At 38.8% G+C, this 18,214-nt stretch overlaps 1 protein-coding gene across 4 annotated transcripts in view; it reads right to left on the bottom strand.

Moving 5' to 3' along the window:
• BABAM2 (BRISC and BRCA1 A complex member 2) overlaps positions 1-18,214 on the bottom strand; it is a 398,788-nt gene that overhangs the window by 163,006 nt on the left and 217,568 nt on the right. For all 4 annotated transcript variants that reach the window (XM_079110328.1, XM_079110329.1, XM_079110326.1 and 1 more), the window contains one exon: positions 8,745-8,854. In XM_079110328.1, coding sequence (XP_078966454.1) covers positions 8,745-8,854 — 110 coding nt within the window. The remainder of the gene's footprint in view (positions 1-8,744; positions 8,855-18,214) is intronic.

Here is an 18,214-nt window from a genome sequence, read left to right on the forward strand (position 1 = left end):
GCTTCTGTAAAGTCCATTGCTCTCATCAGAATTTCAAAGAGGTCTGCGTCAATCTGCTCTTTAAATGTTCATCAGTTTGTCTACGTTCAATCTTTGGTGCTCAGCAGTTTCATTATGATGCTTCCAGGTGTCAATTTCTTTTATTTAACTTGTCTGAAATTCACTGCACTTCCTCCCTCTGAGTGTTGGTATCTTTCATCAGATCTGGGACATTTTAGGGCATTTCTTCTTCCATATTCTAATTTCTCTGCCCCTATCTATACGATGGCAAAATGTTTTTGTTAACTGCTGCTTTACATCTCAGACTCTCCAACAAAGGACATTTTCTTATTTGTAAATAAATACAAATAAGCAGTGACTGCATAAAATACCAATGACTATTTAGAGTTTTGCTGTTGAGAAATAACATTACACTGAAAATCATAAATGTCTCATCTTTGTTATAGGAAAAAACTGCTAAAAACTCTTGAGCTGTTTAGAAGAAAAACGTTAGTCTTGATATTTTAAATGAAGACACAACACATCTTACAGTTTTAGACTAATCATCATACTGTAGAGAGGACAGTAGCATTTAAGAGAAAGAAGGCCCAGAATTGCCACTAGATAGAAAATAAATCAAAAACTAAACTTAAAGGTCCAGTAAGTTTAAGAAAAAAGAACCAATGAGATCTAAGTTATCACAGATTTACACACATATTTCTAAATGTGTATTTTCTGCCTGAAAAGAAACCTACATAAAAATACTGAGCCATCACTAAGTTAAGCGGCTGGTGAGGTGGGAGTTCTACATCAGAATGTTCCCAAAAATATGGTATTTGGGGGCTGATTTTTCTCCCCCAACTAAATTCTGTTCTACTTCTTTTTTTGTAATGTTTCAAAGCCAAGGCTAAGCTCTTGATCTTTTGGGAAGCACAGGCAAGACAAAGGACCAAGCTCACTAATGAAAACTTGATAAACTTTTCCAAATCCATTCTAAGTCACGAAGAACCCTTTTGGCCTTGCTCCCAGACTAGTAAAAGGAACATCTCAACTCCCGAGGGGCTAAGAGAGCTCTTCCCACCAAAACCAAATGCACATCTCCCTTGACAGCCGGCTGTCTTAGCATACTCTGGACTGTATATTTATCAAAGAGGGGGAAAAAACCTCTCCAGGAGCACAGTATTTATTGTAGGATTATCTGAGTGACTCAAGTAAACATGAGTAAGGCTAAATTAAACCATGTTTACTATGATGTTCTATCACTTATATCCTGACACAAAATCACCTCAAGAGATGTAGGAGTCTCTTTTTTTGAAACAACTGATAGAGGAAGAATTTTTTCGAAGGCAAGAATTACATTGTCTTTCAAATCAATCTGTACTCAGTTATAAAATTTTTCTGATTATTCTAAACTCTTTTGAGCATCTAACATGAAAATGTTTCATTATGTTAAATGTTGAACAGTACATTTCAGTAAAATAATGTATTAGATTTATTGCATTAAAAACTATTTTATTTGATTTATCTGAATTTGATATCCTTCCTCATAATTTTTAGTATTATTTTCATTTTCAGCTCCCTTTACCTTTTTGCAGGCCCTTCATAAAGTTCCAGTTTATCCCAGCCTCTGTGGATTACAGGCTCTCCAAACGTCTCAAGAGAGACACTATGGGGTAAAGGCAGGGGAAAGGAGGCAGGAGATGCCATAATAGGGGGAGATGAGAGGTCTCATGAGATCAAAACCATATTCACCACCTCCAGGATTCAGCTGAGGAACCACCTGTACCAAATGAAGTTCCATTTCTCAGAAACAAGACCAGAGGACCATGAAGGAAACTAACCTGCTGATGAGCCAAAGGCATAGCAACAAGAGACAACCACGGAGACCACTTGCCTTTCCAGGCACATGGCTGCCAACTATCTATCTCTCTGGGGAGTCCCATCAGTGAGAAATGGGCTGAGTTCAGGCAGGGCCCAGGGCAGGGCCAGCTTGGCTTGGTTCATTGGTCCCCAACTGATGGAGCCTAACCCTTAAGGAGTTTATAGTCCAGGGAGACAGGAAGATAAGAGAGGCAACAACACAGGAGGGGAAAGTGTTGTCTCACTGGGGAGGCAGGCAGGGGTGGTCAGGAAGGTTCCATGGAGTAGATGGTTATTGAGAAACACTAAAAGGATGGGCAGAACTTTGACAGAGCTGGCAGGAGCAGGCTGTGTACCAGTCCAACTGACCAGAGAGGGGCGCACTGATGGTTTTGAGCAAGGACATTTCATGATGGGAACTTACTTCAGGAACAGAGGCAGTTCTGTGCTGGAAAGGAATAAAGTGGAAGTTAAAACTGAGATTTAACTGGAAGTTAAACCAGAAGAGATGGGAAGTTAAAAGGCCATCAGGGAACATGGCAACTGAAGGACTGAACCAGGTAATGCCAGTAAGAATGATGAAGAATGAAAGACGATGTGGAGAGATGATTTCTAGTACCAAACTACTGACTAGCTCAGAGTAGGAGGGGTGTGATAGGTGACTGAGGGGCAGCATCTGAGCACGGAAAACAGGAAGAGTGACATGAAGAGAAGCAGAGTGCAAAGAAGAAAGGTTATTAACTTATTGGGGGAATGATGAGTTTAGATTTAGACAACTTGAACTGGAGGGACAATGAACATGTGGACATTTTGATCACGTGGCTAGAAAAGCAGATCTGTGAGTTTGGAGAAATGGGAAGTTGGGGGTCATTCACAAAAATGTAAGGCCTTGAAAATGGTCTAGGGATACAACCAGGGGACACAAGTTAGCATAATTTAATGAATTGGAAAAAAAAAAAGTAAGGCAGTAAAAGAACCAGGAAGGGTCTAACAACACCATGTTATGAAGGGGAAAAGACTATCTTATAAAACACATGCTAGGAATACTATCACGAGAATCAGAGAGGAGGGTAAATGAAAAGCAATTTGAACATTTTAAAGTACTAAACAAATACATCTTCATTATGGTTACAGAACTACATATTTAATCTCTAGAGAAGCCATATTACATTTGCAGAGCTAGGCTTTCCAAAACGTCAAAGGCCCGTCTCCACCAAGCCAAATGAAAATGTCTCCTCCTCCCTCAACCTCCTACAGTATTAGTATTTTCTTCAGTAGTCACATAATTCAAGACGCACTGAGCATTCAACTGAAACTTCTGTACCCACTTTACAGAAGAAGAAATAAAGCTCAAAAAGGTTGAGTAATTGAACCAAGACTACCAGCCATTCAGTAGAGGAACAAAGGCTTCTGATGCCAAATCTTATCGTGACTGTTTTATTAAGTGACAACTTGGAACGTGCATATTTGTTCTTCTCCCCCTTACCATATGATAAACAAATTAAGGCCATGGGCCATACTGCACTTATCCTGACAGTCTCCGAAGCACCTAGCAAAGGACCTCATGCTTGGCCAATTCTCACTAGGCTATGGCTGTTTCGAGAATGAGCGCATACATGCCTGAAGCATGCAGGCCTCTCTAATAGTGAGCATTTATGGGCTGGTAAACTGAGCACTTATTTCCAAGGCAGACCGTAACTTAACAACAAAAAGTTCTAAAAACAAATTCTGTACTTGTGAAAGATGCCACCTGGCCTGCCTCAGGGGCTGAAGTCGTCTTTTTATGCACTGAGTGGGAACAGCACAGGGAGTGACGATGCTGGCTTCCTTCAAACCACTCCCACAAACTGGCTGGAGCCAACAGGGCCCACACCTTGCAGAGCGGGGGGACTGCACAGTCTCTGATGCCCATTTAACCTCTGGGTTCACTGTGGGAACTGCCAACAGTCTGGGAACAAGGGAGAGGTAGGGCATGTTTAGTGCCAGCTCTGATGGTGTAACCTTAAAATCCACAGCTTTTCTGCCAGGAAAGAAAAGGCAACTGGTTTAGAAGCTATTTTTTTCTTTTTCCTAATATCAACCAAAAACTACTCTGCATCACTGACTACTAGTTCCTTCCTTTCTTTCTTTTTTATTTTGCATAAGTCACAATTTGTTATATTCAATGAACAGAACTTAGAGGCTAATTCAACTGGCTGATTTTGTTTCTTTGGAAAACAAATGTATAAAGCCTGAAATATGTTTATTTCATAAATGTCCCTTGTGCATGAAGAACATAAAGTTCTTCTCAGAACCACTGACTCTGCAAGCCATACTCGTGTACAGTAGGAGAACAGAAAACAACAGGTATCTCAACACTATATGGGCAGCAGCCACGTGTGACAGGGCTGTCATAGGCACCAGACAGCTATTCCCAGACCCTGGGTGAACAAAGAGACTTCAGAAGTTGGGACTGTATTTCAGAGCTTCATCAAACTATAATATATTGGGAAATTTTTTACCAGTGAATCCAACAGATGTTACATTTCATTGGAATTGACTAATCTGGGACATTTGGTATTCATGTCTTTAGAAATCTTTGGAATATGACAAATTGATTCCTTTTCTTACATGGGATGACAATAACTAAAGACTTTTTCTTTTCCTATTTGTGGGACTAGTTCACGTGAGTATAATATACTTACCCACTGCAGAGACAAGCTGGGGCAGAGCGTTAATACCTAGACCAGAAAGGGGTTCCTCCTAGTTCAAGATCTCTCTCTGTCTGTGCAGAGAATGCAAACCTTCTCCTGACAATTTTTTCCTAATGTGGATTAGGCTATTGGTCCCCCACAAACCCCTGCATAGGGCTTGGGACTTTCTAGAAAGAGGCACAGCAGAAGTCAAAAGAAGCACAAACTTCAGTGAAGGCAAGAGGTGGACATCGGCTTTGGGCAGGTCCACATGGAATGCTTTCCCCATGAGTCCTAAAAGAACTCTCTACCGCTGAGTCTATAGCCAGTGCTTGGATAGCAGAGAGTTGACCAGATAGCATAAAACCCAGGTAACAAAACAGAGCTTAACACCATCAAAGATGGTACCAACCACTCTTCACTCAGTTCTTAAAACCTAACCCACGGCCCTCCTGAAATGTCACTACTTCTGTTCTATGCTCTGAATTCTGCATTACAGTACTTCCCCTTTATCCATGGGGAATATATTCCAAGACCCTCAGTAGCATGCCCGAAACTACAGACAGTACCAAACCCTAAATACACTATGTTTTTTCCTATTCATGCATACCTATGATAAAGTTTAATAAGACACAATAAGAAATTAACAATAACTATAACAGAAAGATCACAACTTTTACAGCTCGAGATGTAACAGACAAACTAGGACAAATTTCTTTTTCCTTCATCACAATTTCCCAAATAGAAGATTTGTTTTTATTGTAGATCTTAGAGACTTTTAGGATACAGCTTTTTTATTCTTTTTAAGTTGAGAACGTTCACCTTTTTACTTAAGGAAAGCACCTGTAGCTTCTTTTTGGCATATCTGAATTGCTGGTGTCACTACTCTTACACTTTGGGACTATTATTAACTAAAATAAGGGTTGCTTGGACACACCCACTGATACCACAATAGCCAATCTGGTAACCAGTCGACAGCTAGTAAGTGATTAACAGGCAGGTAGCATATACTGCATGAAAACGCTGGATGAAGGAATGAGTCACATAACAGGCAGAACCCAGCAGTACGTACAAAATTTCATTATGCTACTCAGAGTGGTGTACAATTTAAAACTTATGAGTTGTTCATTTCTGGAACTTTCCAGTTAATATTTTCAGACCATAGCTGACCACAGGTAACTAAAACCCCAGAAAGTGAAACTGCAGATAAGGGGGAACTGCTACAATAACTTTAGCAAAGATGTAAGCCCTTACAAAGTCGTACCCCAGACTTACTACTTTTCATTTTAACCCTTCTCTAAAATCTCATTTTGAAAACCTTTAAGGATATAAGAACTTTTGCTTGTTTACTTTGATATTGCAAGTACAGTTATACCAAGTGAATTTGTGCCAACCAGGAAAAGTTAAAGATCTTTCAGTTCAGCACTCTCCAATTTTTTTGTGTGTGAGAAATATTTAGGAACTTATAAGACTGCCAATAAGGCAATTGTTACTGTGCACTGCATTTGTGCAAGGCATTAAAGGTTTGGCAAGACTCATTCCATACTCCAGTACCTTGCAATTTAGCAAAAGATTTTAAAAATGTATGTCACAAAGTAAAGCAATGTGGGCAGATTATAAGATTAATATAAATTCAGTGTTACAAAGAGCTCCAGGGAAGACTAGATTAATTGTTCTTGGGGAAAATGGTTCATAGAGACAACATTTGAATAAGGCCTTAGAAAATGTATATTTCAATAAGAAGAGCAGGTTAGAGAAGGGCCTTGTACATGGAAGAAAGAACAGAGGCAAGAGAGGAGAAGAGAAATAGAAAACTTCAAACGAGCCTGGTTAAAAAAGATGGTCCTTTTGAGGGGAAGTAACAGAAAATTGATCTGGAAAGATATGCTGTAGTCAGTTCTTAACATAAAAAGAGGGAGAATATATTGAAAGGTAGATTTTAAAAATAAGAAAACATTATTTTTATAATATATCCTCCCTTATAATTTTTCTCATTGTAGCTTAGATTTTTAGAGTAAGAGTATTTTATTAGCAAGTTTACTGGCAAATGAGGTGCAATATCTTCAATGAAAAATAATCCAGCTGTTGGAAAAAAATGTTTTTCTGGTTTGGAAATTTCTTGCCTGTGGATTAGTTATTCATTTCCCCTGCATCTTGAGATTGTTTCATTAACTTTCTTTTCTCATCACCAAAACACCCTCTTAATTAACTCATTAAGGACATACTGAGGGCTGGGGTTGTGGCTCAGTGGTAGAGCACTTGCCTAGCATGTGTGAGGCACTGGGTTCGATTCTCAGCACCACATATAAATAAATTAAATGAGTCCATTGGCAACTAAAAAAATATTTTTTTAAAAAAAGAACATCCTGAGAGGCTCTTGGAGAACTAGTATTTGCTCACTTATTTACCCATCCTCTCCTTTTCTGCCCCAGCTTATCCCTGCCAGACACTCACTCACTCATTCATTCTCCTGCGATGAACTGTATCAGTAATAACAACAACACTAATAGCTAATATTGGCTGAGTGTTCACAAGAGTGCCAGGTACTGCAGTTAATGCTTTATGAACAGTATTTAACATAATCCTCAAAACAACATTATGAAATAGGTATTATTATCCCTATTTTATGATGGAGGAAATAAGCTCAGAGAGGTTGAAAACTTTGCCAGCTGGTGAGTGGCAGAACCTGGGTTTAAACGGGATCCGCCTGACTCCAGACCCCTCGCCTTGTACCACTTCACTGCACTGCCCCCAACAGCCCAGCCATGGCTTCTTACTAACAGGGTCAGTATTTTCAATTCAAAAACAAACACTCATTAAGCATCTGCTACTTTAAAATCCTGTCAGAGATGCTGTCAGAGACATATACATGAACGAGAGAGCCTGTAGATTATTGATCTTTATAATCTCCCACATTTCAACATAAGCAGTCATGTCCTATTAGTAAGGTGGAATATCCAGGAGTGGTAACTTAGAACAAGGTCAGAGGGGGTGGAAATGGTTCAGCATATGAACGTTGGATGGTGACCACATCTACTCACAGACAGAAATCAGTCAACCCTGACTAAATGACTTACAGAGAACTTTAATAATACATTTCAGTCAGAGTCTATAAAAACTCTCTCTGCTGATGAAAAATCTATCCCGTCAGAAGTTCCCAAGCAAATCTGCTTATAATCCATTTTCAATGAACCTCAGCTTCCTTTGAAGTAGAATAAGCTTCTAAAGCATTTAGCCAACAATAAGCACATTGTGAAGCCTGTCCTTATAAAACTCAATACTGATGAGTAAAGTTACTGGGTTAGAACACAAGTGAGATATCAAACTACTTCTACCATGAAGTTGGATGTTGGATAAAATTATATACAGCTATTTTTAAAAAGAAATAATCAAGTCATCTTTGTAAATTATCTATTCTCTTACCCCCTCAGTGCTGGGAATGGAACCTAGAACTTCATGCATGCTAGGCAAATGCTCTACCAATGAGCTATATTCCCAGACTTTTTAAATCTTATTTTGAGATAGGGTCTCACCAAATTGCCCAGGCTGGCCTTGAACTTTCCATCCTCCTACCTCAGCCTCCTAAGTAGCTGGAATGTACTGCCATGTCCAGCTTAAACTATCTGCTTTTAATATTACCTTTAAAAGTAAATTTCTGAATGAATTGCCTAATTTTTTTAAAGCAACTAGTTTTGTTTTTACAAATAACTCTAATGGGCCTGGGGTTGTGGCACTAGGCAGGGTGCTTGCCTAGTATGTGTAAGGCACTGGGTTCAATTCTTGGCACCGCATATAAATAAATAAAATAAAGGTACATTGACAACTAAAGAAATATTTTTAAAAAACCAAATAAGTCTAATGGTTACAAACATGTGTAAGAGTCAAGTCAGATACTGTTTAGAAATCCTCTTTAGGATATAACTATTTGATCTCTAGGGGACACCTGGAGGGAGTCACAATTTTGGACTCAGTCTACCTACTTTTCTCTCAAGTATCTATAGGCACAATATTCATACCACAAATTACACGAATAAGACTCATTAAAATATTACAGTTGCAAGCACTATTTGCAGGTACTCCTCAGTCAAAACAACTAACCCAACAAATTTTTAAGGAATTAAAAATTAATAAAGAGAAACATTTAAGAGTTCACAAGTGGCAAAAGAGAGTGAAACACATTGGTTAGCAAGTGGAAACATGAGGCTACGTAACTTTAATGACGCTGACACTTACTGCTCAATTCGGGGTGACAAGTACAGCTTAGGATACACCTGGGTGGCTTCAGTGTCCTCAAAACTGACAGAAAGGAGGGCCACATCTTCTCCAGGATCTTCATTTACATCCTTAGACAGGAAGTGAAAAACATGTCATGAGTACCTGCTCTCTGAACATCATTTCAGTCAACGGGCAGCCAAGTGGTGGTTGCGAGTTCCTCATATTCCAACTGAGCAGCTCAGCACATCCTTTCCATATACCTCATCGTTCTTCCTAGAGGGATGGCATTCAAACTTTCTGCCCAAAGCCTGCCACAGTGAGGCACAAGACTCCCACCTCCTTCACTCATTCCCACATACCAGGTGGAGGAGAGGAGTGAATCTGGCATCAACAAAGAACTGGACAACAACAGCTAACAAACTGCAATAAACACCTTGTTATAAACATGCTTTACATCCTAAAACATGAACAAAAGGTTATAATACCCAGTAATCTTTTTACACCTACCTTTACAGTATTTCATAAGTTATTTAAATAGCAAAAATTCCCAGGAAACATCATTGTGAAGTATGTCACCATACAAGCAAACAGCAGGGGGGTTAGGTACACATGTTCTTCAGCAAAGTGACCTAGATGAGTGACATGGGAACTACAAAACATACATTTCTTTCTCTTTTATAATGGTGCTGAAGATCAAGCCAGGGCCTTGCTCATGCTAGGCAGGTGCTCTACCACGGACCTACATCTCCAGCCCAAGACACACATATCTTTAAATGTCTAGTTAAAAGAATATTAAAAGAATTTAATAATATAAGAATATGAAAAGATCAATAATAAACATATTTGGATCAATAATGTGCCAATGCACACTTTGACCACAATAAGGCAAACTGATAATGATAAAACAAAACTTACTATAATTTATAAAAGGGAGAATAACAGCAATTGAGTATCATAACCAACTCAAGTCAACACTGTTACACTGATGAAGTGTCCTGAATCAGAGGTGTGCAACTTATAACCATGTGCATGGTTTTATGATTACTGCCAAGTGCCGAGTGTCTGCCCGAATTCTGAATAAGATACTGAATTGCGTGTTAATTTTAATTTGTGCATACTGAGCTTTAGTAACCCTTAAAAACCTTGGTAGAGACTCCAAGTTGAACATAAAAAATTTAAATACTTAATAGAATTGTTCACTTTCCACCCACAGGGATTGGGAAAAACTGACCTGTGTTTCTGGATCAGTTCACAGGTCCTCAGGCAGGTTCAGCAGCTATGGGGATCAGGGGAGGGGGGTAGGTATGTCCCAACCTAGAATTTACGACTGGCCGCCCCTAAGCATTGAGAACCTCAGTCACGAGGTCCTTCATCTGTCTTAAACTCTAGCCCTTCTTTCCCTGCATCCTGGGAAACTGGTCAGCACACTCACCCCACTTAGCTCTGACATCATCAGTCTCTGCCCCTGCTGTGCCCATAAGAGGCACATGTGTGACATGTATACACAGGAACAAGAATGATAAAGTCTCTCCCATCCTAAAAACTAGAACTTTTTAGAAAGCAGCATGCTGAACTTTCGCAAGTCCTGGATTCTCTTGTCTGTCTCCTTGAAAGAGCTGGCTTTACTCCCTGACCCCACTACTGCCTGAGCCCACTACACCAGCCCACTGACTCTACTATTTTGAGACTACTCCTCCAAGGGTACCCACTAAACACAGCACGGCTCCTCTGTCCCTTTCTTATTTGAAATTCTACACAGCATTTGGCACGGATGATCACTCGCCTCTAGACTTTTTTGTTGTTGTTTAGCTTCTGATAAATAATATTCTGGTCTTTTCCTATTTTTTCAGCTGCCTCTCCTTCAATTTCATTCTTTATTTCTTAACTCCTTAAATTTCTTCAGTTTTATGTTCCAAAAATTAGGCTTATTTTAACAAATCAAACCATATAGAAGTTTATAAAGAAATAGTTCTTCTGCTCTCACCTCACCCACCACTTTTCAAGGTAACCAATTAGCCGGGTGTAGCCTTGCTTTTGTCTGTGCTCAAAAAACATACACATAACTTGCATGTAAACAGCTCTTTAACCTTCTGTTTTATTTTCCCTAATGGAGTCATATTATACATATCACTCTACCAACTGCTTTCTAAATAGCCACATAACATTCTGTGGCATGGATTTCCCTTAGCAACAGACCTTCAGGGTATCTACAATTCTTAGTTACTTCAGAGCACCACAATAAATACTCTTGTGTGTGTACGTATTCATATATATTTATATATATATCTCTCCTTATATTTCTTAATCAACAAATAAAACTAAGTTCTTTGGATTAAAGATGATGACCATTTTATATTTCAGTAGAATCTAATATGATCATTTTCTGAAAAATTTGCAGGAAATCACATTTGGTACCATAAATTTTAGCATCAGTATGAGAGAGCCTGATTTCTTTCACCTTGAAAATGGGATAACACTGGCCGTTATCTTTTTTTTTTTAAATCTAATGTTGGCAATTGGCGACCTGGAAGATGGGATCACAATTTAGATTCAAAGAATGAGGTTGAACAACCTTACACTTGTTTCTTGGACATTGAAATTTCTTCTGTAAATTTCCTGATCAAGTTCCTTACCGATTTTTAATATACTTGCTCTTTTACTGTTATTTAGTAGGCTTATTAGCCCTCTCCAAACACAGCTATTACAAATACTCTCTCAGTCCAGCTTTTGACTTTTTACTTTGGGGACTCTCTGTTATCACAAAAAAAAAAAAAAAAAAAAAAAATTAGGATTTTTACAGAGTTGAATGTGGCCAATAACCCTGAGGTTATATAACTATTTCTTTAGTTTTTCATCTATCATTATTTTAATTTTATTTTTACATGTAGATATGTAATACCTCTGGAATATATTTTTAGGTGGCATGACATAAAAAGTACCACTTTGGGTTTTTATTTGGTTTGGGTTTTTGGCATGTTTCCCCCCCCAAAGTGAGGGAGAAGGTAGATAAGTTTCCCTGTGGAAGATCAAGGCTGTTGACAAATTGCCAACCCCTACAAAAAACACACTGCAAGAATCCCGGGGCCATGAAATCTCCCTCCACCCTTTTTTGGTACCAGGGATCGAAGCCAGGGGCACTCTAACATTAAGCCACATCCCCAGCATCCCCACCATGTCCCCACATTTTTTTTTTTTTTTTTAAATTTGAGACAGGGTCTCGCTAAATCACAGAAGCTGGCTTCAAACTTGTGATCCTCTTGCCTCAGCCTCCCCAGGTTCTAGATTTACCCATGTGTGCCACTGCACCCAGCTGAAATCTCTTCTAACTGGTAGCTTTATTCCACATACCTATGAATAACTTATAATTATTTCTCTTTCCTACTCTGTAACTCCCTATTCTCACTATTATTCCAGGAAAGAACAGAAATGCTTAAACAATCCACAGAAAAGGGGTGACCCTGGCTTATATCATCAACATTTATCATCTGACATCCTGCAAAAAGCACATGAAACATTGGTTTGAATATAAAACTAGTTATTTCCAGGAGCTCATTTCATGAATTTCTGTAATATGTTTTATTCCTCTTGGTGTGGCACATGAGTTTTCCCTGAATTGGTATTTGATTCCTAATGGATACCTAAGTTCGATTTTGAGTGCTTAAATAAGCCCAAAGAGTTCCAAAAATATAAATCCACACAGTGCTGTTTCCAGTTTCTGCAGCCCTAACAGGCTTGTACATGTGTTCCCTCCCATTTGGGAAATTAGAAAAGAAGTTCTTGTACCATGGTTCTTAGAAGCTAACATTACAGATGATTATTGTAACCACTAATGGCAGCATTTGGGAAACAGGGCATGGTTATAATGTAGTAAGGGACATTTTAAAATGTACAAGTATACATTTTCAGGGCTTTCTATCTGCACCATCTGAAACTGCCACGGGCTAAAATGGGGGGAAAGATGATGAATCTGCTAAAGCTAAAGAATATTGCCTTCTACCTTTATAAAAGCATGTCAAGGCATTCATATATTTATATATGGTGAGGCAATAATAGCCATGATCTTCTGCTCAGATGTAACAGTGGCTTTGACCTGACTATAACAGAAAGGGGTTCCTGCGGCTTCTTGTGAATATTCATGTTAGGTGAGCCCCTTGGAGTCTGAGAGCTTTGGTGTTCATTTTTGCATCCCCAGTGTCTGGAACACAGTACATCAAATTGGCTGGAAAAATGCAAGAATGATGGAAAGAATGAGTAAATGAACCACTGAGCTTGCTTTTGTAACGGGAGAAATAATCTGGGTTTTAAGGTTCCAACTGGTGGAATTAAATAGAAAATGCTTTCAATTAGGAATATTTGGCAGTTTATCTTTGTAGTTCCTTAAGTCTATGACTACTTAGGATTTTATTAAAGAACACTCAAATGTGAACCATGGTACCAGCAAGGACACACTTATTCAAAAGAGTCAATACTTCTGTTTGGATCATAATGATTCCTTTATATAACTATTCTCAGGAGAGGCTCTTTGCAGATATCAAAAGGGTATAGGAAAAAAACATTTTGCCTTGGAAATGAAAGTAAAGACAAGCATAATCTTATCATTATGCTATACTCCTTTGATATGCTAATTATTCCAAATAAAGATATCAGTCATTAAATAAGTTCTTATAAGTTGAGAACATTAGTGTCAATGTAGGCACAAACTACCAATTAACTAATTGCTGATAAACATTAGGTGAACCAAAATATTGCAAGGTCACATAAGACTATAAAAAAGTCATTTTATTTCTCAATTCAAAAGGACTTACAACAAATATATAACCATTACTAGTAAAACCAGTCTGTGAGCATAAATGATGATAAAAACGACTATAAAGATGCTACTATATAGGATATCAAAACTCTGGTTAGCACTATTTAAGTTACATTTTAAGTGGTATTAAACTAGATTTGGGATTAACCATGATCCCTAGAGTGACTAAAAACCAGGTCTAGGTAATTACTTCATTACACAAAAGCTATGAAGTTTTGACAAGCTGTATGCAAACTAAAACTTTCTAAAGCTGAAGCATATTTTGAGTGAGGTTTGTACTTTACAGGTTCCAGTATTAGAAAATACAGATTTGTCATCACCAGATTACATAATTTAGATTTTTCACATCAATGTTTTCAAGTGGGAGAAAATAAGACTCTTTTATGGTGCTACCATTCACTCAAGTATTTAACAAGTAAAGCATATAATATGTTACAAATGTTATAGATAAACATTAAAGCAGAGAAAGGAGATAAGGAGGGAGGATGGAATGAAAGTTTAAGAAGGACAGTCGAAGAGGGCCTTATGGGGACTCAGCAGCAGCTTTTTCATTACTTGAGACACAGCTTTAAGATGAAAAAAAAAAAAAAGTCCTCTTAACTCATTGTGTTGTGTATCAAAATAGCAGCCCCAATCGAAATTTAAATTGAGATTCTACTGGCATTAAGACATGACAATGAATCTGGTAAGAATAGAAGAATAGAAGAAATATGTAAGAACAAGGAAAATAATGTACATAACAACTTCATCTCCCTGCAAGGGGGTCTCTGTCCCATGATGACATGGGTCCTTTTAGAAATTAAGTCATTTCCTTTTCATAAAAGTGCTAGGAAATGTACAAGTGCCAGGGAAAGCAATATAGCAGAAAGCAAAACAAACCCAAAAGTGAGGGAGTCAAGTTGGGCCAAACAGATGAGGAAGAGCAATGCTGGGCCCCTGTGGTGGGTTCCCTCCACATAGCAGGGTGCTGTCCTAGACCAGGGGTTCTGGAGGCTCAGTTACAGCCTATCTCTACAATACACCGAGTTCTTGGTTTTAAAACTATTTTAATATTTTGATATCCCCTATGAAGGTAGCATTTATGAGAGTTACTTCTGGTTTGGTTTTTCCAAATGGAAATAGGAGCATTCTCCCTGCCTAGTTGGGCCACTGCCTTATATTTTACTAGATCTTGACTAACAACTTTGCACTTGCCATTCCCCTGTCAAAAGCTCTTTCTTTCGTAATTACAGTGGCTTTAATTTCTTTAACTGCAAATTCACTAGCTCCATATTAAGATTCTTTTCAACTATAATCTAATCCATGTTCTCCCCTTGGTAGTTTCTACCATATTGCTCCATGAATTCCTCATATTGTCTGAGTACGTATGGTAAGTTTATATCCCAAATACACTGAATTTCTTGAGGACAGGGTAGAGATCTATACTTTCTTTCCTATCTAAGAGCTAACATTTACTCAGTGTTTACTCAACAGTCACTTTGCTTAGTGCTTTAGATATGAACATTATTTTACATAATCTTCATAAAGACCTTATATTATGATTCTCAGTAGCACATGAAGAAACAGATTAACTAGTGAAGATGAGTATTTAACTTATGTGTGGTGACTCAGAACTTGGACTCAACACAGTGCCGTAATCCCACTCCACCAACACACTGCTGGGCACAGAGAAAAGACTCAGTACAAAAAAAGCATAAGAAACTCAGAAACGTATGTGCAGAAAAGAGTTACTACACATTTACTTTTTCTCCACTTAGTGTCTACATTCTGTGTGCTCCAAAAGAGCATGAGCAACCATTTCTTATTCCTTGTTATCCAGAATTGACTACCCTGAGTGCAACAGGCATTAGGTGGGAATTGAAAAAGAAAAGTATCTGCTTTATGTGTTTTAATGTTTACTGTGAATCATTAGAGTATAAGATATTGAAGTTCACAAAGGCATAAATATATAAAGAACAAAGGCTAGAGGTCATCTGCCAAATTAAATGTTTTATGTTTTCATCTGATCTTTACACAGACTCCAGGAAGAAGGATGGCTTCTCCAAGGACATCGATGAGGACTGTAGAGTTCTAAGGCCATAATATCAACCTTCTTTCAATAATGTATGGTTAAGCACATTCTATGATTAACTAACTCTACTCAGTGAAAATAAGGAGCACTGATTGTCAGGTCAGGAAGGGATAACTGCAATGTTCTCGAAATAGCCAGCTCTTCCAGGGTGAGCTCAGGACACCATCAAGCTGTTGCCACCTGCCCATGTCTTCCAAAAGTGACATTCTGAGCGCATTACTCCTAGATGTCACGATACATTTTGGAGTTAGGTTTTTAAAAATTTTTATCTTGCTTATTTTCATAAGCAAAGAGCATTTCGTGGCTTTCATTTATGCAGGAATCTGCTTGTGAAGCTGTACTTTCCCTTAATATGTTGGTTATAGCTGCTGTTTATAAAGCTAAATTGAAACACATGTTGTACAAATAAACTTTGAGGGAAAAATCCTGGTTCTCTTAAAATAATGATGATCAAGATTCTGCTGGTCAAATACTGTTCCATCAGTTATTATACCTAACAGACACGGCCACCAGCTCTCTTTGAATGGTTCCAGTGCTACTCTGCAAGTGAAAGCAATGGAGCCTTTTCCTCCAGAAGGCCAGAGAGGCTGGGTGGGAGAAGCCTGCAGCCCAGCCAGGGTCCTCACTGGCAGCACATGACTCTCCTCACTCCTGCCAACCTCTCTACTCACCAAAGCTTTTAGAGAAAGAACAGAGAACTCTGGGGTTCCCCCTATTGCCTTAACAACTGAGCTTTTAATGACTGAAAAGAGTCTTTGGAATTTAAAGCATCAATTTTTGTAATTGTTTTACAATTCATATTGAACTATTGATTTACAAATCATACTAAACTACATTTGTGGATATCTCTGAATTATAATTTTATGCAGACCTACTGAAATGAACCTTGTGCCAGACTTTTATCCAAGAACCCAACAAAACAAATGAAAACAATAGTGAGCTTTTATTTAACCACGTATGGAACAGCAATGGACACTATTTACTACATCCTTGGTATATCTCCATAACTTAAAGAAAAGGTCAAGTCTACTTTTATTTTTTCCTATTTTTTGTTGGGGCATTAAAGTTGTGCATAGCAGTAGGATCTATTGTTACTTATTTGTACACGCAAATGATATAATTTGGCCTACCATTCCTCAGCATTTCCCCTTTCCCTCCCACTCCTGGTCCCTTTCCTCTGCTCTATAGCTCTCCCCACCATTTTCGTGAGATGGATTTAGGTCAAGTTCTTACCTAAATTCTTTACATAACACTCTGTAAGGGACAGAAAAATATTTTTAAAGTAGCAGTTGATAGAATGGACATCTATAATTCTGCCTAGTCCATTCATCTGGCTTGGGAAGCCCCACTCTCTTCTAAACCCAATCCCACCCGCTGATCCTTACAGTTCCTGAAAGTGCTGCCTGTTTCTAACCCCTGGGAACAGTTGGTGGGTTGGGCAAGGTTAGTCTTTTCTTCAAGATTTTTGACTAAGTGTAGGCCAGCTCCTCTGCGAGGGCAGAAAAAACAACTCAGCAACCATATTTCCCACACACAGAAGAGGCTGGGCTGCAGGGGAAGAATAAAGCCAACTCACTGAGAAAAGCAGAGAGAAGAGGCCAGAGTCCTGGCAACATCCACATCCTTCGTTCCTGTGGGTCTCTGTCCAGCTGTGTCCCCGCTCTTACTGTGGTTTGGCTATTCAGTCTGCTCCTGGCTTTAGAAAGCTAATAAATTGTCCTATATGCCTAAAGGGTTTGAAGTGGTTTTCCTTCAGTTATAACCAACATTTTTCTCTTGTAAATTATTAAACTGAGTAATAGATGATACCATGGCAAATCAAAATCTATAGAATTAAGTGCTTAAAAAAAAGACTTTTATCCCGGGGGTCATTTGAATACTTATTACACACCATAGGAGGCTGGGCCCTAATCAGAACCTAGAAAAGACACTCAGGACAAAGATGAGCTGCCACCTCGATGTGAGCCAGAGGAAAGTTTTGCTAAAGCAATCTCCCGCAGCGCCAGCCTGTGGTTGCACTGAGGCTGCCTCTGGACTTGCTGCCTCTTGCCTTGGTAGGCTTGAAACGGCACCAAAACCCACCCCGGGCCTCCAAACAACTTGCACTCCCTGCTTCTCTTCACCCAAAGAACTAAAAGGTGTAAGATGCGACCATGCTAAAGGCAGATGGTCCGCAGTGGCATGCCATTTGAATACATGAAATGTTTCGCAGATGTGTCCTGCAACTTAAGAGCTGCCCAAATATGGTGAACTTTCAGCTATAGAATTTTTTTTCCTAAGAGATTGCGTGCTTTTGTTTTTTCCATATGATATGCCAAATGTGGGCATTATGGGAAGCAATAGGCTTGCACAGCTTTTTCAAATGTATGTGAAAGTGCCAAGCACAGAAGCAGGCATGAAGATGATGTTCATTAAATGTTAGTTTCGCTTCTCTTACTCCTTCCAGATTGCTTTCCATTACCAGGCCATTCTTGCTAGTATTAAAGCTATACTCTGTCTTATCCTCTCCAGGGTTTTTTGAGTTCTGGGGTTTGGAGTTCCTTCCCTAGTGATTCCGTGTATGCGAACAGAAGGACCCCAGAAGCTAATAACACCTTCGCACCCACC

This window comes from Sciurus vulgaris (assembly GCF_902686455.1).
Source record: "Sciurus vulgaris genome assembly, chromosome: 14".
In the NCBI taxonomy this organism is placed as follows: domain Eukaryota; kingdom Metazoa; phylum Chordata; class Mammalia; order Rodentia; family Sciuridae; genus Sciurus; species Sciurus vulgaris.